Below are 24,306 nucleotides of genomic sequence, written 5' to 3' on the forward strand. Positions count from 1 at the left end.
AGATTGGTCGCTAATTTGATAGCATTTCTTTGTCCCCTTTCTTGTGGAGAGGTATAACTTCAGCATATTTAAGCCAGTCTGGGAATGTTCCTGTGATAAGTGATTGATTACACAAATAACTTAAGATATGACTAAGATCACATGAACACTCTTTTATTAACTTTATTGATATGTTATCATAACCACTAGAATGCTTTGATTTCAAGGGCTTTATAATGGATTCAATTTCTTTAGGTGAAGTAAGTGTCAATTCCATTTTACTGAGATTGCTTGTGTGCACTGGTCTCAGATATTCCATTGCATTATTTACGGAACCTGACAACCCCTTGCTATCAGTAACGGAGACAAAATACTTGTTTAAATGGTTTGCACCACAACATGCGTTTGTTACCAGGGTTTCATTTATTTTAGAGCTATTTGTTCCTCCTCATTTCTGGTCCTACCTGTCTCTAACTTAACTGTATCCCATATTGTTTTATTTTATTGCTGGATGTATTTATCTTCTTCTCATATTGCAGGTGTTTAGATTTCTGGATAACCTTCGTCAATATTTTGCAGTAATTTTTGTAATGAACTATAATGCTAGTATCAAAGGAGTCCCTACATATCAGATAGTGTTTCCTTTTTGTCTCACATGATACCTTTATCCCTTGTGTGATCCATGGTGTCTTATTAGACTTCTGCTTAATTTGAGTTACCTTCAGTGGAAAACAATTTTCAAATATGGTGCTAACTTTATTAACGAATGTTTTGTATTTTCCATTTGTCTTGGATGCTGTAAACAACCATCCAATTAATTTCTTTGAGCAATCTCCTAAATTTCTCAGTTTTTTACTGTTTTGTTGGCCTTCTGTACTCAGTTCCGATAGATGTTTTACCCTGACAGTTTTCAAAATTTAATGTTAGATGTTGCATGTCATGATCAGATAGCCCATTTACTACTGGTTTTGTAATGTGGCTTAGTTGCCTAGAATTGTCTATAAAGATATTATCAATGGCAGTCTTAGAACATTTGTATACCCTAGTTGGGAAATTGAATGACAATGTAACTGATTTCAGTAACTGTTCACTGACAGTGTTTTTCAGGACATCTACACTCCTGGAAATGGAAAAAAGAACACATTGACACCGGTGTGTCAGACCCACCATACTTGCTCCGGACACTGCGAGAGGGCTGTACAAGCAATGATCACACGCACGGCACAGCGGACACACCAGGACCCACGGTGTTGGCCGTCGAATGGCGCTAGCTGCGCAGCATTTGTGCACCGCCGCCGTCAGTGTCAGCCAGTTTGCCGTGGCATACGGAGCTCCATCGCAGTCTTTAACACTGGTAGCATGCCGCGACAGCGTGGACGTGAACCGTATGTGCAGTTGACGGACTTTGAGCGAGGGCGTATAGTGGGCATGCGGGAGGCCGGGTGGACGTACCGCCGAATTGCTCAACACGTGGGGCGTGAGGTCTCCACAGTACATCGATGTTGTTGCCAGTGGTCGGCAGAAGGTGCACGTGCCCGTCGACCTGGGACCGGACCGCAGCGACGCACGGATGCACGCCAAGACCGTAGGATCCTACGCAGTGCCGTAGGGAACCGCACCGCCACTTCCCAGCAAATTAGGGACACTGTTGCTCCTGGGGTATCGGCGAGGACCATTCGCAACCGTCTCCATGAAGCTGGGCTACGGTCCCGCACACCGTTAGGCCGTCTTCCGCTCACACCCCAACATCGTGCAGCCCGCCTCCAGTGGTGTCGCGACAGGCGTGAATGGAGGGATGAATGGAGACGTGTCGTCTTCAGTGATGAGAGTCGCTTCTGCCTTGGTGCCAATGATGGTCGTATGCGTGTTTGGCGCCGTGCAGGTGAGCGCCACAATCAGGACTGCATACGACCGAGGCACACAGGGCCAACACCCGGCATCATGGTGTGGGGAGCGATCTCCTACACTGGCCGTACACCACTGGTGATCGTCGAGGGGACACGGAATAGTGCACGGTACATCCAAACCGTCATCGAACCCATCGTTCTACCATTCCTAGACCGGCAAGGGAACTTGCTGTTCCAACAGGACAATGCACGTCCGCATGTATCCCGTGCCACCCAACGTGCTCTAGAAGGTGTAAGTCAACTACCCTGACCAGCAAGATCTCCGGATCTGTCCCCCATTGAGCATGTTTGGGACTGGATGAAGCGTCGTCTCACGCGGTCTGCACGTCCAGCACGAACGCTGGTCCAACTGAGGCGCCAGGTGGAAATGGCATGGCACGCCGTTCCACAGGACTACATCCAGCAGCTCTACGATCGTCTCCATGGGAGAATAGCAGCCTGCATTGCTGCGAAAGGTGGATATACACTGTACTAGTGCCGACATTGTGCATGCTCTGTGGCCTGTGTCTATGTGCCTGTGGTTCTGTCAGTGTGATCATGTGATGTATCTGACCCCAGGAATGTGTCAATATAGTTTCCCCTTCCTGGGACAATGAATTCACGGTGTTCTTATTTCAATTTCCAGGAGTGTATATTAAAATCACCAGCAACCACTAGTTCTTTGTGTTTTAATTTTAGATGAGATAATAAATCTTCAAGACCGTTTATAAACACGTTGAAATTTCCTGAAGGTGCTCTGTATATGACTACTATTATGAAGGACCTATTATGAAATTCTATCTCTTTCGCACATGCTTCTAAGTGCTGCTCTAAGAAAAATTTATTAATGTCAATATTCTTAAATTTAAAACTGTTTTTAACAAATGAGGCGACTCCTCCTTTCTCCATATTTTGTCTACAGAAGTAAGAGGCTAACTTAAATTCTGTAAGGTTTAACATATCTATACCAGTGGCCACATGATGTTCAGGGAGGCAGATTATATCAACTGGGTTCAATGACTCTAATTCATCAGTGCACGTAAGTAGTTCATTAATTTTACTGCTAAGCCCTCGAATATTTTGATGCACTAAAGATAGTTGGCATTTCACATTTACCGAGATGAAATCATGTGGAAATAAAATTTCTGCCGATTGCTGTAAATTTTTAACCAACAGCTGTGTTCGCTGATCCAATGTGCCAGGATTATGCTGTTTGATTTCTTTCTCAAACTGAAGGTTTGTTTCAATCTTTACTTCTCTCAGAACTCTACTTTGATCTGTCCTACCTATCCTAAAAAAGTGCTGCTCCAACACCTGCGACCACTGATATATTACCACCCATGGCAGTGGCTCCCCCACCCCCCTTACATTTCCTGCTATTAGCTCAGCCAGTTTACGCTTCCCTTCCCTGTTGAGGTGTAGGCCATGTCTAGTATAATCCCAGCTACTGAGAGAATCAACAGGAACCAAACCAATATGAGACCCCGCACCCGACCCAAGTAGCCGTTCCAACTCCAAATTAACTCTCCCGACAGAAGAGTTTAAATGAGGTTGGTCATGGCATCTCAAAACAGACACAAACTCAACACTGGTATGTCTCATTGCTGATGCAATCTTTGCAGGTCACACTCTATATTGTCCCAGGATCTCTGTCAATACTACTGCCCGGCCCACCCACAATAACCACAGTATCTTCCTTGGAAAAATCTTTACAGAGTGAACCTAAATCCTCTGTCACCTGACCCAGACCAGCACGAGGTTTAAAAAAATTTGTGACCTGGTATTCTGATCCTAACTGATCCTGCAAAAGTTGGCCTACGCTTCTGGCATGTGAACTAGCTAACAACAAAACTTTCTTTCTCTTTGCTGACTTCCCTACATCCTTATTCAATTTTCTACTGGAAGTTTGTTGTGCCCTCTCTACACCTATCTCAGTCTGAGGCTCATCAGTTTCTAACCGAAGCAACAGGTCAAACTTATTCTTCGCATTCACGACAAAGCTGTCTGACAAAGTTCTAGGTCTGTTCCTCCTGTTATCTGTTGCCACTTCCCACCTCTCTTTACCCTTCTCCATCCTTCACCTGTTCAGATGTTCTCTAGCTTGCTCTAAATGTGCCTGAAGGGCAGCAATTTTCCCCTCCTGTTCCACTATTTTCCTATCTCTACTGCATATCCTACAGAACCACTGATGAGTCTGATCCACTTCCCCATTTCCCACACCGCTACAGTCATCCCAGTGGAAAAAAACTACTGCAGCCATCACACCGAACCCCGGAGCTTACAATTCTACGGCACGTCAGGCACTTTTCACTCATCGTAAAAATCTTACTTTAGTGAGAATAAGTCAAATTAAATTCCTGAAAAACAAGAAAACACGTTTGCGAAAGATTAGGTATAGTCTCAAGGTATGTAAACAAACTTACTTTAATGACAATAAGTTAGATTACTGAAAAAAAGAAGAAAAACACATTTACAAAAATTAGGCCTAGTCACAACTGTATGTAAACAAAGAAAAAGAGGAGGATCGAAATGAAACAGGGCCACAGTACAAGCTTCCACAATACACTTTGATTTGCCTCTGCAGGCCATTGTGCAGGTACGTATAAACAACTTGACTTGCTGAGCTAGTCTTTATGGCCTCTAATGATGTCTGCAGCATTAGAAGATGAAAATTAGGCACAGAAACACGCCTTACAAGGGAAACTCTCCATCGCACCCCCCCTCAGATTTTGTGATAAGATGGCTCAGTGGATATCCCCTCAAAAACTGAACACAGACCAAGCACGAAAACAGGAAGAAGGTATACTGAACTCTGCCTGTCTGGTAATTGAAATGTGTATTTCTTTATGTAGCCTTGGCAGTTGTCATACTATACACTGGTTATAGAGTATAAGTCATGTCGTAAGAATACGTTACCATTGCAAGTATATGTGATGAATAGCGAGAGCAAGATACCACATAGACATCTCACAGAAATGAAAACAACAAATAAACGGGTGTAAACTATGTTACAACAAAGGAATTCAAGAGACAAAACTTCCAAAACGGAACACAACTTCAAAGACCTTAAAAACATATGCTTTGACAGAGCACAGAGAAACTTTGTGACTGTGAAACTGTTATGTTCATTTGTTGCAGCTTAATGACAAACTACTATGTTTTCATCATTTCCTTGACAGTGGTCATATTCACATTCATTCAAACACCAAAATCAGACAAGCAGGCATATCTCATTCACTTACCAGGCGTACAAGTTAGGTGCGTCGGTAAGAGATTCACACCATATGACACACATACTGTCACTAATGCCGTGTATGACATACCAGACATGTGTTTTGGTGGAGGATTTGTTGACTTGTCGCTTTGTCACCAAACATCTGCAGTTCCCATTTAAAAGCCACTTCCTTATGGCTGCTAATAGAGTAGTTGTGCAGAATCAACTGTCATTATCGCTCCCTTCCTTACACCTCACTGTTGCAAATGGACGTCACACCACAACACAGACACAGATTTGAATACACTGTCACCCGCATGGCAGTCCAACGCCATGAAGTCTTATCTAAGACGCCATTGCTGTTTCAGTGTGCTCGATGTTACATTTCTTGCCCTTAAACTGATCAGTGTTTTTAGTCTGCTTTTTTTTCACAGTTCAGAACACCTTCTTCCTGTTTTCATGCTTGATCTGTGTTTCGTTTTTGACAGGCTATCAACTGAGCCATCTTAACCACCAAATCTGAGGGGGGTGCGATAGTGTGTTTCCCTTGTTAGATCACAGCCTAAAGCAATGCTTGAAGAATGTAGCTGTAGATTATAGTATATGTGTCACAAAAATGACCAAACTAATTTATTTGCGATTAAATTTCAGTGAAAGATGTGTCCAAGGCTTTAGGTGAGCTTTCAGACAGTGAGTTTCAAAAGAAATATAATGCAACAAAACCTGGTCTAGATGCACCTCTCGTATTTTCTTGCCGTGCTGGAGGAAGGAGCCTGAAAGCATTGCAAACAGCTCTAGAGCTTGGATATACAAAGTAAGTAAATTGATAGCACAAAGTAGGTCTGTGGCTAAAGTTTGAACCGAATGTATCCATTACTATTAAGTCACTTACTATTTACAAATTATTTTTTTCTAATTTTAGTCATTGCTTATAAAGTGTCCAACCTGCAGTGAACATGCATTTACTTCCTGCAAGGAAAAAGTGTAACTTCTGAGAAAAGAGGGAGGAGGGGTTTGCAGGTTAATTTCTAAACATTGTCAATACTGAGTGAATTATTAGTATACATATTATAGGATCGTAAAATCCAAGAACCAATGTTTTGCCTGCGGGTAATCCTAATCGAATACTATACACAGTCTAAAACCACACTAAAATATATCCTATGTAAATTTGTTCCCATAAAACATTCATCAGATGAGTTATGAAGATATTTCAGCCACAGTGTCTGTACTGTAGGTACACCATGCACATTATTTTAAGAAGTCAAAGGTAAAATAAGATGTTTAATTAAATCACACAAAAATATGGTTAATGTATCAATGTTGATACTATTAGCAGGATCAAAATAAAAAATTATACACAAGTCTGAAACAATTCTTCACCAAAACAGGCGCACAGATTAATCTGTCCTACGTCCTGTGCATTGCCAGGTGCACATTGAACAAGATTAACTTCAAGAGACAAAATAAAATGTGTCTAAGGGTATAAATAGGAATACAGAAACTACCAATTGGTCAAGCAGTGTGCGAGTAACAAAATGTTTTCGTTAATTCGAGTACCACCAACGCAGTCTGATGAGAATGATGGACTGGAATATACCCGAATAAGATGTGACTTGCAAAGAAAAGAAAATGTGAGTAATGAAACACATTCAGTACGTCATGCAAACTTGGGCAGCTGATAGTAACAAATGAGGATACAATAACTACTGATTCAGCGCTAGATGGGCACAAATTGTAATTACATGAAGCAGGTGGCAGACTTTTATTTACTGGTAGGATAGTGGGGAAATGCAGTCAGTCTACAAAGGCGACTCTTTACAAAAAACACCTGTGTGATCAATTGTAGAATATTGTTTAGAAAAACACCTGTGTGACCCATCATAGAATACTGTTCAAATGTGTGGTACCCATACCAAATAGAACTATCAGGGATATTGAACATATACAAAAAAAAAAAAAGGGTAGCTTTCATGGTCAGTGGGAATTACCTTCTGCCATATAGTTCACAGATGTAGATGTATATTAGATAACATAGTTGAGTTGTATAAGAGAAGAAGCAGTGACTCTTTTCCAAGTATCTGTTTCCTTCTAATATGCACTCATGAATCTATAATTACATATCGTAATTATTAATGCAAGTTATTAGTGTGAATAGATTCACACTAGTCATAACTTTCTGTTAATATACATTACAGAAGTGGTTTGTTAATGTATAATTTGACTTGTTCCATGTCCCTAAAGGCTCTCTTTCATGATGAGGTATCCGGAATACGACATGAGTATGAATAAAAATGTGTCTTGTTCTGTCGTTCCTTGCTCCCTTCTAATTTAAGCCCACTCACATTGACAGATATTGCAGTTTTTTATTTGTTTATTTATTCTTTGCACCACTCAGTTAAATTTGTAAGAGACATAGACTCTGTAGTAAGAACAGTATGCATCATCTAATGAGGAGGTATTTCTCTATCATAGGTAGAATTTCCATTATAATTTTATTTGAATAGTTAAGAGATGTAAAATTTGTCAGTTGTACTATTGTAGGAGCTGAGCTGGTGCTACATAATTCCTGAACTCCAAACATGACCAATGTCATGGGTTGAATTCCAAACCCTCTCTGCAGTGAAATGCCATCTACAAGACAGTCATTGATAAAGATACCTGACTTAAAGAGCCCAAGTGGTAACAACTAGAAAGTCTTGCATCTAGTCATAAACCATGTAAGCAAGTAAATAAAAAGTTATGCAATGTATGAAGATGAAAATTCACTCAAGGAAAGTATAAAACTATGAGACGGCCGATCAGAACATTCCTAAATCAGAACATTTAGGAAAAGCAGTTCCTAGTATTGCCAGTAGAAACACTTAAACAGAAAATAATACTCCTAACTATCATCAGAACTACATACACCTTCTTCAGACAATGGAAAATCAAGGATAGATTGCTACTCACCAATAGTGGAGACGTTGAGTGGCAGACAGGCACAACAAAAAGACTGCTTAACAAGTAAACTTTCAGCCAAAAGGCCTTTTTGAGGGTGAGGAGGAGGCTGGGGTGGGGAGGAAGATGGATAGCATGGTAGGATTAGGGGATGGTGAAGTGTGCTTATGGGAGCATATAGGGACATGGTAGAGAGAGGGTAGGGCGTATCGGTGCAGACGAAGAGCGAGGATGGGAGGGAGCGGCGGAAAAGGGAAGAGGCAAAAAGACTCTGGGTGCATTGGTGGAATAGAAGGCTGTGTAGTGTTGAAGTGGGAACTGAGAAGAAGACAGGTGAGTGAAGGACAGTGACTAACAATGGTTGAGGCCAGGGGGGGAGGGGGGGGGGGTTACGGGTATGCAGGATATATTACAGGGAGAGTTCCCAGCTGTGCAGTTCAGAAAAGCTGGTGTTGGTAGGAAGGATCCAGATGGCACAGGCTTTGAAGCAGTCATTGGAGTGAAAAATGTTGTGTTGGGCAGTGTGCTGAGCAGCTGGCTGGTCCAGCTGTTTCTTGGCCACAATTTGTCAGTGTCTGTTCATATAGACAGCTTGTTGGTTTTCACACCCACATAGAATACAGCACAGCAGTTGCAGCTTAGTTTGTACATCACATGACTGCTTTCAAATGTAGCCCTGCCTTTGATACGATAGTTGATGCTTGTGACCAGACTGGAGTATCTGGTGATGGGAGGCTGTATGGTACAGATCTTACATCTAGGTCTATTATAGGGATGTGAGCATTGAGCAAGACATTGGGAGCAGGGGTGGAGTAGGGATGGCTGAGGATATTTGTGTAGGTTCAGTGGGTGGCGGAATACCACTGCGGGAGGGGTGGGTGGGACATTCCTCATTCCAGGCCACGACAAGAGGTAGTAGAAACCCTGGCAGAGAATGTGATTCAGTTGCTCCAGTCATGCAGTCATGGGTGGTACTCAGTCACGAGGGAAATGCTCATTTATGGCTGGACGGTGGGACTTTAGGAGGCGGTGGGTGACTGGAGAGATGAGGCACGGGAGACCTGTTCCTCAATTTTGCTCTGTGAAGGCCTCAATGAGACTCTTCGAATATTTTGAGAGGGACTGCTAATCACTACAGAAGCAACAGCTGCTGGTGGCTAGGCTGTATGGAAAGATGGTTGGACAGAGGAAGCAAGTCATTAAAACAAAAAGTTGATGCAAACCTGTGTATTTTATTGTAATTGCAGTTTTCTTTAATGCCTTTTGTAATAGGGTGTGTTGTGAAACCCTGCACATTGCCCCTCTTTCATGTTTTTGTTCATCCTTGTAAATAATGTCATATGGCCAGATGATTAGAGATAGGTCTGAATGGTGTTTTGTTTCATCTGCAGCTGAAAAGCAGAGGAGAAATGAAGAGAGTTGCTTATGTAGTAACAGATGGGACAGTATATTAGCCATGCCTTGATGGCACAATATATTAGCCATAGCCAATGGAAATTCAGCAGTTACATTTATTAAAAGTGCACAAAGGAATAGCGATCTTCCTGTTTGCCTTAGTTACTGGGAGAATGCTCTCCATACAGTTTTTGGAAGATACACTTTCTTTTGTTTGTTCTCATCAATTTGAGGTGAAGTTTTGACTTTGACGTACTTAAGTTCAGTGTTTACAACAAACAGAAAACTGACTTTACCAAGACTATTACATCAAGTGCCGAGTTAACATTCTTTGCCTTGTCACTAATATGTTTATTTTTTTAAAAATGAATATTACATATAATACAGTAATTTATTTGTAAATAAGGCAGTTTTTATATTTAATGTACACATTTCAACCACCACAGCATACAAGTAAATAATCTAGTGTATTTACAGCTTCAGTTCTTGAAATACTTTCACATCAAAAAGTACACCCTTAGTGCAGACACACATTATATGATAATTAGGGTCTCATAAACATAAAAATATTTTGATAGGGTACCATATTTTTGTTTCGAGAGTAACATACAATTAACCATACATAGGATTACATAGTTACAAATAAAACAATTTTTTACGTTTCAGGGCAAAGCACTACAAAGGTGGTTTCATGGACTGGGAGCAGCACACAAAATCAAAGAATTCATAGATAAGTGCAATACTTAGAGCAACAAAAATTTTTTGTAGCACTTCGCCAGAATAAAATGTGATGCTGTGTCTCCATTTCAGTGCAGAACCAGATGTTATACCCCTCATGGTACCTGGAACAGAAGATTTTTTTAAAAAAAGTTTACTGCAATATGCTATGCATTAATGAACGTATGTTTGTTTATATAATGATAGCTCTTATACCACTAATACACACAATTTTTACAAGGTTTTATGTAAAATGACATTAATAAAGTACGCTTTACTCAATTTATTTTTTATTTTTTTACAATGCAATTTTGGGGCTTATGCCTTCACGTAACTATTTAAGTTTTTACTAGTTTGCTATATTTTGTCTCTGCTGATCTTGTAAGGATTTTCTGCAGCTTATGGTTTGAGAATTTCAGACAATTTGCATGTCATAGGCCAGAGTTATACATGGCAGTAGAATTCTAGTGCTCATCAGAGGATGGCTTTTAGAAATTTCAGAGTGGTTTTGTCAAACAACTATTCCATTTAGTGATATTATATTACCTTGCTTTAAGACTACTGAGCATTCAAGCTAATCATGTTCTTTTTTTATTCATAGAACTTATCTTTGGAATTTAGTCACAGTAAGTTATAAAATCAGAATTAAAGGAATAATAAATTTACAACTTTAAGCAATGTACGTCCCTCTCACACACACATTGGTTATTTTGCTTCACCTGTGTCATTTCAGGGTGCAGCAAATTGCACATAAAACACATTATTGACAGATGTATGTTGACACACTGTATATCCAAAGAAGGAGATTTTTACTTGTGTGGTCTCAGCTCTCTGAGACTGCAGACGTGTGTGCAAGTTGTGTTTATGCGAATGTGCGTGTGTGTATGTGTGTGTGTCTACTGCTGACAAATGCCTTAATGGCCAAAAGCTTTAATTATGTGAATCTTTTTATTGTGCCTATTGTGACTCAGCATCTCCGCTATATGGTGAGTAGCAATTTTCCTTCTCTGGTATTGTTACATTCCACCCTGGATTTTCCATTGTTAGATTTTTAGTTATTTAGATATGTAATATAAATTTTTCTTTTTGTTGGTTAGTCCACCTTCATTCTGTAAAAGGTTTCTCAAAATGGCAGAGTTTGCTTACCAATGATTGGTTGTGAAAGGTGAAGAACACAGCCATGTCAGATATCCTGCGACATGTTTCATGTAATGTAAATTTCTTGGCAGCAAGCCATAGGAGACAGAGAATGAATAAATATTTCCATATCAGCATAGTCCTAATCTTTGCACGTAACTGCTAAGTAAATCTTCTTTTTCCTTAAACATTTAAAATAATTTCATGATGGGTTTCTTTTGGAAGTGCAGGTTTCTTCATTAAGATCAAGTGTTCTTGCTTACTGGCTCAGTTCTGATAAATGGGTTTTTAGAAAGGTACATCTGAATTCATTATAGGATGCTGTGTGTCCGCAAGTCACCAGTCTCTGTCTATACACTAACACAAACAGATTTCTTGCTCATCACAATGTTCTATGCTGGCAGCTAGCAAGCCATATTTGATGCTATTTATTCACAAAATACATGAATTGTGGCATCATGGTGCATGACACACACTATTGAGATCAAATTTCCTATCATCCACTGATTGCTGTCTCTTCACACTTCCTGCTCTGAGTTCATACACATCTGGTAGTGTGTGTGGTTTCCACTGAAAAATGGCCAATGGATTCAGCTGAAAGGATTTTTCAAATAACCAATACGGTAGAAGTCCGATATAACCCTGTTGTCAGGGGAAGTGCTTTACCCCCACACAACATCAAGTGCAGACTGGCTATTGCAGCTGTTAAAACATGTGTCACTTCAGTTTTCATCTTTTCCTTTTCTTCAAGAATGCTTGTTTCAGCAATGCTCATAGTGGACTGATGCTTTACCACACTAGGCCTCCTGAGTATGCAACAGTCTTTATATTTACATATTTCAAGAACATTTTCAATTTCCTCATCAGAATTCACTATTGCAGTGAGCAGTCCATGGTGATAATGGGCCTTAATACTCACATGATGCTCTGATCCCATTGCTGAATTAATGCCATTTTGTTTTGTAGGCAAAAAGAAAGTTTTTATTTTTCCACATTCTGGCTGCAACACATCAGTAATTGGATGAGCTGGACAGTCACAGATGTTTTCTCACCGAGAAAATAAACTCCTCTTGAAGACATTTTATGAAGGTGTCACATAAGCATTCTTTGAATGCATGTAGGTGAATTGTAATGGTAACATGTATAAATGCTTGAAACATTTCAGACTTTCACTTTTGCCTGTACAAAGCAGTTTCAGCTTATGTGTACCAAATGTATCTGTTACAAAGAGAAGAGTAATTTCATATTGAAACCCATGTTTTCTATTTTTTTAATAGCGAAAATTTTGGTTGGAAGAAACTGGTGATAAAGCGAAGTTTCACCACAATTATATACTTCCAGAACATTGAAATTTTGATCTACCATTAGCTTGTGTGTTTCTGGAAACTGTGAAGTAAATTCAGCACTGGAAGACCTTGCTAGTTCTTCAATGTTCATTGGCTACTTCCACCCAGCAGCAAACTATGTATCAAAATCAAAGTCTTTGTTGCATGTAATCAAAGAAAAATTTTGCAACTTTAGCTTTAATAATTGGTACAGAAAGTGGAACACATTTACTGTGCCTTGTTTTATTTACTATGAATACATTCTTTGAGTCAAGTGTCTGTTCATAGTTTTGTCCTTTTTATGTCCATTCTCACACTACTTTCAACTCTAGCTACAAAAGTCCTTATTTTATTTTCATCTTTCATCCATCTCCTTGTTGTTCCTTCAGGTGCGTGACACTCACATGCTGGACTTGCTTTTGTATCACCACTTAGAACACACTCAGTACTTTTTAATTTATCTCTCACATAACGGAAGCTAAAAAATGCCAAAAAATATGTAATTAAAAAAATTAAATTAATACACAAAATGCAACATAGTTAGCCTTACACAAAAAAAGAGAGCCATCATATGTACTGAAGGTAACATTTACTGTCACAAGAATTTATTTGATTAATATTGTGTATTAACTTTTGCAATATAAGACACACAGAGCTCAATAACATTTACATTTCCAGAACAAAGTTAACTTTATGTGGAACTGTAATGACTGTAAAGTGCAATTTACTACTTTTTGGAAGCATGCAGAAATTTATAGATCTTCACTAATTTCTTGGGTCTTTTCTCTTCCAAATTATTTCTTAATTTTGATCAAACAAGCTCTTGCTCTTAGGCAAAGAAGAATTTCTCAATGGATGCAGTTCTGGTAGAGCAAGAAATGAGTCTCTAATGAAGTAGGCATAAGAATGGCTTACCATTTTGAATAAATTAGTGATAGGAATTCAAATTGAGCTAATTAATTGTCAATATGAAAAAAATATAAAAAATCCATAAAAACCCAATTTTATCCGCTTTTTTTAATACCCGGATTTTTCTCAACCCCGTAACAAGGATGCAGAATAATGCATGATGGGAATCATGGTTGTGCTCACTTCGGTAATTATCAAGCATTGTTGTGTGTTCACTTTCTAGTATGTTTCACAGTGTTATTCGTGAGATGTGCATTCAGGTTTGCGTCCAACTACAGTCATAATGTAATGATACTAAGACAAACCAAAAGTAGCCTTCCAATTACTATTTTCAGAGCTTGAAGGTTGCAGGTACATATGATACTATAGAAATGCTAGATAATAGTACAGAAATGCTACATGCAGATTGTACTAAGGCCACCGTGTTACATAAAAATCTGCAGTATATCAGACTTCCACTATATTTAAAGGTTGCAGACACAATTTTATTAAAATATTGACTTGAAACTGCAGTTCAGTAACTTCAAACTACACTACTTTTCAATAATTTTGTTCCCAAAGTCTGCAACATTTGTTTTAATTGAACTCAAATTTCTGGTATAATTCATGGCTGTGTTAGTCAAATATCTTCCCACTTGTCATTAATTCAATAGGAAATATTACTCACAATCAAAAGTCAATAACTAGTTTTAGCAGTAGGTTAGCTTTTGTATGAATAGTTTCTGGAGAAAAACATTACTGCAACTACTATGATTGTTGTATGTGTACACAAATTGAACCTAATAATCACACTGAAATAAAAGCAAAGTAGCCATCACACCCAACAAAAACTGTAAGACTTGCCTGACAAAACTGTTAATATTTCTAAAAATTGTCAACAGAAATATCATATCTTTTCCACATCCTGTTAATGGTCTTGAGTTGGACATTCACTAATACGCAACAGTACACAGGCACAAACAGTTGTAGTTTTCTTCTCTTTGTCTGAGAAGTCATAAACTGTGAATTACAGTAGTTCATCTCTTACTTGAGCAACATACAGTACATTCAAAGAAATGCCCAGGTAAGTATGTGAGCACAAAGTAAATACTGTTGAAATGCTATTTAGGGAGTAAAATAACTGATGATGGTCGAAGTAGAGAGGATATAAAATGTAGACTGGCAATGGCAAGGAAATTGTTTCTGAAGAAGAGAAATTTGTTAACATCGAGTATAGATTTAAGTGTCAGGAAGTCGTATGGAGTGTAGCCATGTATGGAAGTGAAACATGGACGATAACCAGTTTGGACAAGAAGAGAATAGAAGCTTTCGAAATGTGGTGCTACAGAAGAATGCTGAAGATAAGGTGGGTAGATCACGTAGCTAATGAGGAGGTATTGAATAGGATTGGGGAGAAGAGAAGTTTGTGGCACAACTTGACTAGAAGAAGGGATCGGTTGGTAGGACATGTTTTGAGGCATCAAGGGATCACAAATTTAGCATTGGAGGGCAGCGTGGAGGGTAAAACTCGTAGAGGGAGACCAAGAGATGAATACACTAAGCAGATTCAGAAGGATGTAGGTTGCAGTAGGTACTGGGAGATGAAGAAGCTTGCACAGGATAGAGTAGCATGGAGAGCTGCATCAAACCAGTCTCAGGACTGAAGACCACAACAACAACAAAATGTAGTCAATAGAGTTAAGTCTTTATCACATTCTGTTCACAATTCTCATTGTTATTGTGTTTCCTCATAGTGTATCCTCTTGTTTATTACAATGCCAAAAATGAGCAATGAACAAATTTCAAGTTTTTAAAGATAACAAAACATTTATTGAAACAAAACACCTTTATAATTGTACAGGAACCAACCATGTGGATGTTGTTCAGTGACAGCATCTTCACAGGTGACTTGTACTTTCAGTACACCACCTGCATCACTGTAAAATATGACAGAAAGAATTGAGGAACACTCCACAGAAGCGAGAGTGCTTGTGTGGCCTTCCAAGTAACCCATTACCGAGCGAGGTGGCGCAGTGGGTAGACACTGGACTCGCATTCGGGAGGACGACGGTTCAATCCCCCGTCCGGCCATCCTGATTTAGGTTTTCCGTGATTTCCCTAAATCGCTCCAGGCAAATGCCGGGATGGTTCCTTCGAAAGGGCACGGCCGACTTCCTTCCCCATCCTTCCCTAATCCAATGAGACCGATGACCTCGCTGTCTGGTCTCCTTCCCCAAACCAACCAACCAACCAACCAAAGTAACCCATTCTCACTCCTACTGGGCATATCTGGAACACCACCGAATGAGATATGTACACTTTGGGTCCAACTATGACCAATCTCCACATACTGTGGGCAGCACTAAAATTATAATTGATCAGCATGGCTCCCAGATGCCTTCAGTGACTTGTGGAGTTCATATTATTATGCATAATCACCCTCATCAGGGTGAGAGCAGTAGATTTTTCTAAACCTTTTTGTTATTTTCCTATTTCATACTTAAAACTATAATATATGCCCTTACACTGTACTCATTTTAAGGCTTGATTATACGGGGTTGCCTGCTGTTACACATTTTCTGCTTTAGACAGTATGTCATCTGCAAGGTAATTGGCAAAAAAGTTACATTGCTCAAAAAGTACTTGTTATTTTGTACTTTTCTGAGGGTAAGAGCAGTGGAAGTTCTGTACTTATCTTTTTGTAAATAATTTGGGAATAAAGGAGACCACTCACATAACAGTAGAAGTGTGGAATCACTGACAGGCAGTGATATGTAACAAACCAGTATAGGAAGTATATTGTACCGACTGATACCACAATTCTTAGTTTATGGGCAAGTTACCATCCAGATTCCAATTTAACAAGACAATTATAATGTCAGTACCAGTAATCTCTACCTTGTGGATGATATAAAATGTAAATTATTATGAAACATCAAACCTATAGAAATTCTTTAATTGTTATGAATGTCTTGAAATTATTGTTTTCTGTTCTAATTATTATATAATGAAATCATTTAATATAATGAAATCATGTTATGCAATGCTGCTAATTTTTTGTATGTTAGCCACAATACTGAAAACAGAGTTGGGGGTCAGCCATGGTGGCCAAGCGGTTCTAGGCGCTTCAGTCCGGAACCGCGCTGCTGCTACGGTCGCAGGTTTGAATCCTGCCTCAGGCACGGATGTGTGTGATGTCCTTAGGTTAGTTAGGTTTAAGTAGTTCTAAGTTTATGGGACGTATGAGCTCAGATGTTAAGTCCCATAGTTCTTTAGAGCCATTTGAACAGAGTTGGGAACAACTCATAAAGTGCTATTATCCATCTGTACAACAATACGTATGTTATTTTGAAGAGAAACTCTGAAAAGGTTTTTTTTTTTTTTTTTTTTTTTTTTTTTTTTTTTTTTTTTTTTTTTTCCCCCTCCCATGTATACTGCCGCAGTGTAGTTTGCTAATTTGCCGATAGTCAGCGCTAGTCACAAACATGGCGAGTTCAGGTGCGGAACGAGCTTTCTGTATGTTGGAGTTCGACAAAAACAAGTGTGCTACAGCTGGTCAATGGATGTTTAGAACCAGAAGCTATTAACAAGGAAGACCATTTAGCACTGGCACAACAAACTTGTTACGACAGGTTGCTTGGGCCCGGCAAAGAGGAGGAGACATCCCAGTGTGAGTGAAGTGAATGTGGAGTGCGTACAAGGGACATTCATAAGGAGTCCAAAGAAATCGGTGCGTCGTGCATCCCGTGAACTCGAAATGGCTCCAATGACAGTGTGGAAAATCCTGCGACAGAAGCTGTCTATGAAACCATTCAAATTGGAGCTAGTACAGAAGCTCAATGACGACGACAAAGACAAGTGATTTGAGTTTTGTTCGCAGTTGCAACAACTGAATGAGGATGGGGATGGCATTGTTGATAGCTTAATTTTTAGCGATGAAGCCACTTTTCACACTAATTGGAAAGTGAACAGGCATAATTGTTGAAACTGGGGTACAAATCATCCACACACATGCATTGAATTTGAGTGTGATTCCTCGAAGGTAAATGTTTTTTGTGCCTTGTCACGTCGAAAACTGTACGGGCCATTCTTCTTCGCCGAGAGCACTGTCACTGGATATGCCTACTAAGACATGTTGCAGCAATGGCTGATGCCTCAAATGCGATCAGACTCTCCGTTTATCTTTCAGCAGGATGGGGCTCCACCCCACACAGAGCTGCCACATCAATGGATTGGCTGTGCTACAGAAAGGGACAACTGTTTCAAATGAGTACAGAAAATGGACAGAGAGAAAATCGAAGAAAGGCAAAAGTATTGAGAAGTAGCAGAAATAACAACAGCGAGAAACTTAACATCAGGATTGATGGTCAAGAAGTAGATGAAGTTAAGGAATTCTACTACCTAGGCAGCAAAATAACCCATGACAGATGGAGCAAGGAGGACATCAGAAGCATACTAGCACTGGCAAAAAGGGCATTCCTGGCCAAAATAGGTCTACAATATCAAACATAGGCCTTAATTTGAGGAAGAAATTTCTGAGAATGTATGTTTGGAGCACAGCATTGTACGTTAGTGAAAAATGGACTGTGGGAAATCTGGAACAAAAAAGAATTGAAGTATTTGATATGTGGTGCTACAGACGAATGTTGAAAATTGGGTAGACTGATAAGGTAAGAAATGAGGTGGTCCTACACAGAATTAGAGAGGAAAGGAATATGTGGAAAACATTGACAAGGAGAAGGGACAGGATGATAGGACATCTGTTAAGGCATCAGGGAAAGACATCCTTGATGTTACAGGGATCTGTAGAGGACAAAAACTGTATAGGAAGACAGAGATTGAAATACAGTCAGCAAATAATTGAGGATGTAGGTTGTGAGTGCTACTCTGAGACGTTTAACGTCTGGAGATTTTTACACCAGTCCCGCGGAGAGCCTTTATGCTGAGACTGCTGAACTCCACTGTCCAACTGGCGAGCTGTCCTACTGAGTCATTACTCTAGTCATCTGTCTTCCATGCCTGCTCATCCGACTCATGCCCTTTTTTTGCCTCCTTGGAATTAGGGTATGTAGGCCACCCTTCCTCTCTACTACCACTGGGAGTCTGCTTCCATCAACTGCTACATTCTCTTCCCTTCCACTTTCCTAAAACTTTCTTGATAAATGGGGGTGAGGCACAACCTTGGCTTCATCCCCAGACCTGCCTGCTCCATGACCTTTCTCAGCTTCCCAAGGATAGTCCCCCCCCCCTCACCCCCCCCCCCCCCCCCCCGCTCCCTGTAGTTTATCACTGGACATTAGCTGTTCTATGCGCATAAATGGAGGATGCCACATTTATTTACACAGGGGCACTGAAGTCAAGGTGTCTCACCATCCATGGTTGAGAGCAGCGGGGACAAAGCAGGGGAGGATTTCCACTTAAAAGATGTCGATGGCTAAAAAGACAGCGCTCTATCTGGAGCCTAGTTAAAGTTACCTCCTCCTGATGATGAGGCCAGGAGGAAGAGGTCCAAGCACAGGGAAGAGGTTTTATGTCCCATATTTTATTACTGGTAAGGATAGACGAATGTGTGTGCCATAAAAGAGCAACACGACGAAATAAAATGCTCTGCAGATTAGCTAAGGGAACCATTGCTGCTGATTTAACATTCTGTTTTTCATCCTTCCCTAAGCCACAGAATAGGTGCTTATGAGCGTAGCAGTTTTGTGCACTAAAAAAAAAAAAAAAGGGAGAAGAAGAAGAAGAAGCTACTATGAGATGAAGAAGCCGTAATGTAAGAATTTTGGAGTCACAAATTCCTGGCATCATTGTCGAACATGAAAGAGTCTCACTAAAACTAAATGTGTTTTGTGCCATTTCTGTTCACAAAGTTTATGGACCTTTCTCTTTTGTGGAGCTAACTGTGACAGGAATGTCATACCTGGACATGCTGCAAAATTGCTTGTTTCCTCAACTTCACCAAGATTCCAATGAATCTATGCCTGATGGTGCCCCGCCTCACTTTCACCTTGATATGCGGCATTATCTTAACAACACCATCCCACAATATTGGACTGGAAGAGTTGGACAGCAACTGTATTTGGCCTTCCTGTCACCAGACCTCGTACTTCCCCCCCCCCCTTTTTTTTTATTTTTTTTTCCTCCTGTGGGGGTACAGAAAAGACAGAGTCTTCTTTGCCCCACATATGGCAGCTGCTCTTCAAGAACTCGGAAATAGAATTGTTGAAGCTGCCGATTCAGTAAATAGGGACCTTTTGATTTGTGAGTGGAATGAAATGGACTACCATATGTAAACCTGTTCTTTCTTTCTGAATCGCTCTGTATCCCCAATTCACATCTTCTGTGACTTATTGAAAGCATTTTATTCTGTCAGTCATAATATTCTATTAGACACGTTAAGTTTCTATGGAATACATAGTTCAACAAAGGCCTGGTTTAGTTCTTATTTAAGATACTGAATGCAGAAAGTTTCCCTGGGCTTTTGAGTAATACAAAGAGCGACACCCCATCATCTGCACGGGATTTGGGGGTGGGGGGTGGGGGGTCGGGGGGGGGGACAGTTCACCTAGTTTTGTACTGTCAACAGTATTGCATCTCATATTAAGCTAGTGCACCAACAAGAAATAATAAACAGGATACACAATTATATGTTCTTAGGTGTGCATATTCATGAACACTTAAACTTGAAAAAATCATATAGTCGACTGGCAGAAAGTTTAGGTTCAGCTACTTTTTCCACAAAAGTGATTGCCAACTTTGGGGATGCAGAAGTCAATAAGTTAACATATTTTGCTTATCTTCAATCATTTATGTTTTATTGGATAATATTCTGGGTTAACTCCTCACTTACGCAAAAAACATTCACTGCACAAATGACAGTAATTAGAATTATGAGTGATGTTCACACAAGTACATGTTGCAGGTATCTCTCTAAGCAGCTGGCAATATTAACCAAGTTTCACAGTGCATTTGTTTACTTATGAAATATATTACCAACAATTCAAGTTTAAGACTAACAGAGATATTCACATATACAACACCAGAAGCAAAAATGAGCTGCATTATTCTTTAATGAATCTAACTTTGTTACAGAAGGGGTGAAATAAGCAGCTATAAACTCATTGACAAACTAAGCATGAAATTAAAATGTATGCCAAACAGCAAAAATGTTTTCAAATGAAGATTAAAGAGATTTGTCCTAAACAACTCTTTATATACCACAGAGAAGTTCTTGAGTAAATAAAATTAGTCTTTAACAAAGCCGTAAATGGCCAGCATGCAGCCATATAAAATAATTTTTTACTTAATGTAATTGGATAGATTAAAAATCTGCTCACCAAGTGACATCTGGCAGAAGGGTTGAAGGGGAAGGAATAGGGGTGAAGGAAAAGGACTGCGAAGGTTTAGGAAAAGGAGTAGAGTCCAGAAAAGCCACCGTGGTTCTGGGTGATTTTTCTGAACTCTACCCCTTTTCCTAAATCTCACCAGTCCTTTTGCTAGGAGAAGGGATAGTGGTGTAAAGTTGGGAGGAGAGAAGAGGACGCTTTTCTGGCAGAGCGTGCAGTGACTAGATTGCCAACAGGCACAGTGCCAGGAGGCTGCAGGGCAGGGAGTTGGAGGTGGAACGGAGCGAGAAAGGAGGGAAGTTAGGAAAGATGGGTGGGTGTGATGGAAGAGCATGGCACACAAAGAGGCTGGGAGACAAGAACAGGGAGGAGATGACAGGACAGAGGGAATGGAAACTAGGTGGAGGATGTGGGGACAGTATGTTACTATAGGTTGAGGCCAGTATAATTTCAGGAGAGGAGAATGTGTTGTAACTGTAACTCCCATCTGAGAAGATGATGGTGGAGGGGAGGCTCCAGATGGCTCAGGTAGTGAAGCAGCCATTACAATCAAGTGTTTTATGTTAAGTTGCATTTTGTGCCACAAGGTGGTCTACATTGCTGGGCCACAGTTTGGCAGTGGCCATTCATCCTGGTGGACAGTTGACTGGTAGTCACAACATAAAAAGCTATGCAATGATTGCAACAGAGCTGGTACCTGACATGGTAGCTTTCGCATGTGGCCCGGCATCTGATGGTGTAGAATAAGCCTATAATGGGACTGGAATAGAAAGTCCTGTGTGGGTGGATTGGGCAGATCTTGCACTTGGGTCTTCTACAAGGATATGGTCCTTGTAGCAAGGGGTTGGGATTAGGAATGGCATAGCAATAGATGAAGATGATGTGGAGGTTGGGTGGGTGATGGAACACCACTTTAGGAGGGGTGGGAAGGGTCTCTGGTTGGATGTCCCTCATTTCAGGGCACGATGATAGGTAATCGAAGCCCTGGCAAAGGATGTGCTTCAGTTGTTCCATCCAGGATGGCATTGGCCCAAAAAGTGGGCACTCCTTTGTGGCTGGTTCTTGGGGGTGGTGGGAGAATTGTAGGTGTGAAGGGAAATGGTATGGGAGATCTGTTTGCTGACTAGGTCTGGGGGGGGGGGGGGTAGTGCCTGTCTGTGAAGGTCTTGGTGTCACACACAGCATACTGGGCAAGGGAGTTCTTTGTCACTGTAGATACGTCATCCCAAGTTGGCCAGACTGTATGGAAGGGATTTTTTGGTGTAGAAGTGATGACAGTTATCAAAATGCAGGTATTGTTTGTGGGTTTAATGTGGACCAAGATGTGGATGGAGCCATCAGAGATGAGGTCAACATCCATTAAGGTAGCACACTGGGTCGAAGAGGACCAGATGAAGCGGACGGGAGATAAGGTGCTTAGGAATGAAGGCAGGGCATATTGGCCCTGAGTCCAGATCATGAAGATGCCATCACTGAACCTGAACCGCACTAGGGGTCTAAGGTTTTGAGAGGCTAGGAAAGTCTCCTCTAGATGGCCCATAAACAGCTTTACATACGAGGGTGCCAGGTGGGTGCCCATGCCTGTACCATGGATTTGTCTGTACACCTTCCCTTCCAAGGACAAGTAGTTGTGAGTTAGTATAAAGTTAGAAATTTCACTTTTGCTGGCTTAAAAAAAATGAAAAGGTTGTATTCAAGCATCTTCTAAGAAGAAGCATGTGACTGCAAATAATATATTGTTGTCCAAGTAACAGTTTGGGTTCCTTACAGCTTCCAATATAGAGAAGGCTATTTACACGTACAGTGAGAATGTACTTAATTAATTAGGTAACAATTTAGAGGCTAGTGGCATTTACTGTGACTTGTCGAAAGCCTTTGACTGTGTGAATCACAGCATTCTCTTGAGTAAGAATATTATGGTGTCACCAACAGTGCTGTGAAATGGTTTGAGTCTTACCTAACTAACAGGAAACAAAGAATGTTGTTGCGAAAGATCTATGGAGTACGCACTCAGTCTTCATCTGATTAGAAATTTATAATATGTGGTGTTCCTCAGGGTTCCATCTTGGATCCATTGCTTTCTATTGTGTACATTAGTGACCTCTTGTCTGTTACATTGCCAGATGCTAAGTTTGTTTTGTTTGCACATTATACAGACATTGCAAGAAATACCAAGTCAAGTACAGATACAGAAATGGGTGCTAATCAAGTTTTCACTGACATTAATAAACGGTATAAAGCTAATTCACTGTCATTAAAATTTGAAAAGACCCACTGTACGCAGTTCAATACCTGTAAGATGATATAAAGGAATTTATGAATATAAAATCAACTGACATTAATTTTTAAGGTTTTCATTATGTGATGTCATTCACTGCAATTATTTATTGTTCCTGCTATCATTTCTAGGTTCTATTTGGAATATGTAATACTCACTAAGTTTTACGGTACTATTGAAGGAAAACGTAATATGCTATCAATGTAAAATGCCTATTCCACCTCAGGTTGTCAATGGTAAATAAAAAAATCTAATCTGAATTACGAATTCCAGGCTCATATACAGAGAAGAGATGTCCTCTTAACAAGTAGTCTGATCTCCACGTCCCTTACTTATGATCCAAAAGCTTGTGATTCCTCCTCCATTTTTATTCATTATTTGAATACTTCATCCACTTGTAAGCAGATCCAATAAGGCAGTAACATAAAAATTATTTATTTACATAATACAAAAGAACTTTATAAAATTTTACCTGCTTAAAGGAGGTTATTTGTCGTACATAATTAGCCGTTATCTTTCTCACTGGCTAACTTGTTATTGACCATTTCTTTAAACTGACTTAAGATTCTGTTCTCACGTTTCTGTCTTTCTTCTTTACTAAACATGGCAAGTGCTCGTTTCTCATCTGCTGAATATATCTGATTCTCCTTACGTATACGCACAGCTTCCATACGTCGATGTCTGAAATATAAAGACGGTTAAATGCATATACTGCTCAGTACAAGATAATGTTTTAAAACTTTCTCAGACTTGCTATAGACTGCACAGGAAAACAAGTTTATACTAGGTAGAGGAAAGACAAGGCACACATGACTGGTATGAAAAATATGTATCAGATTAATAAAAATGTATTATCTGGACAATAAATGAAGAAATACACTGATGGGAAAAGAAACTGCAACACTAAGGAGGAGTTGTGTGACATAAACGAAAGTTGGTAGACTTGTCTCTACATCTGCAAGACGAGTGTATTCAAATTTCGTGCCGTTCACATTAGAGTGGCGCTAGTAGCACCGCTATGTGGATGCAACTCAGGTTTGCTTTAAATACATGCTGTAGTGGTCATGAGCATTAGTTACCTTTAAGACTGCACATGGTGAGTTGATGTTAGATAAAAATGCCTTTAAGGCAACAAAGATACCATTATGAATACCTCACTAAGTTTGAACGAGGTCATGTAAAATGGCTACGAGTCACTGGA

General features: G+C 40.0%; 2 protein-coding genes across 4 annotated transcripts in view; one reads left to right on the forward strand and one right to left on the reverse strand.

The window, feature by feature from the left end:
* Positions 1-10,413, forward strand: part of LOC126241194 (rhodanese domain-containing protein CG4456-like) — a 61,974-nt gene extending 51,561 nt beyond the window's left edge. For all 3 annotated transcript variants that reach the window (XM_049947987.1, XM_049947988.1, XM_049947986.1), the window contains exons 3-4: positions 5,731-5,893; positions 10,081-10,413. In XM_049947987.1, the coding sequence (XP_049803944.1) occupies positions 5,731-5,893; positions 10,081-10,144 (227 nt within the window). In that variant the 3' untranslated portion in view covers positions 10,145-10,413. The remainder of the gene's footprint in view (positions 1-5,730; positions 5,894-10,080) is intronic.
* The window catches only part of LOC126241178 (NKAP family protein CG6066), a 69,635-nt gene continuing 55,448 nt past the window's right edge, over positions 10,120-24,306 (reverse strand). The window contains exons 5-6 of the mRNA XM_049947985.1: positions 23,578-23,786; positions 10,120-10,256 (exon numbers count right to left, since the gene is read on the reverse strand). Coding sequence (XP_049803942.1) covers positions 23,609-23,786 — 178 coding nt within the window. The 3' untranslated portion in view covers positions 10,120-10,256; positions 23,578-23,608. The remainder of the gene's footprint in view (positions 10,257-23,577; positions 23,787-24,306) is intronic.

This window comes from Schistocerca nitens, chromosome 1, assembly GCF_023898315.1.
Source record: "Schistocerca nitens isolate TAMUIC-IGC-003100 chromosome 1, iqSchNite1.1, whole genome shotgun sequence".
Classification (NCBI taxonomy): Eukaryota; Metazoa; Arthropoda; class Insecta; order Orthoptera; family Acrididae; genus Schistocerca; species Schistocerca nitens.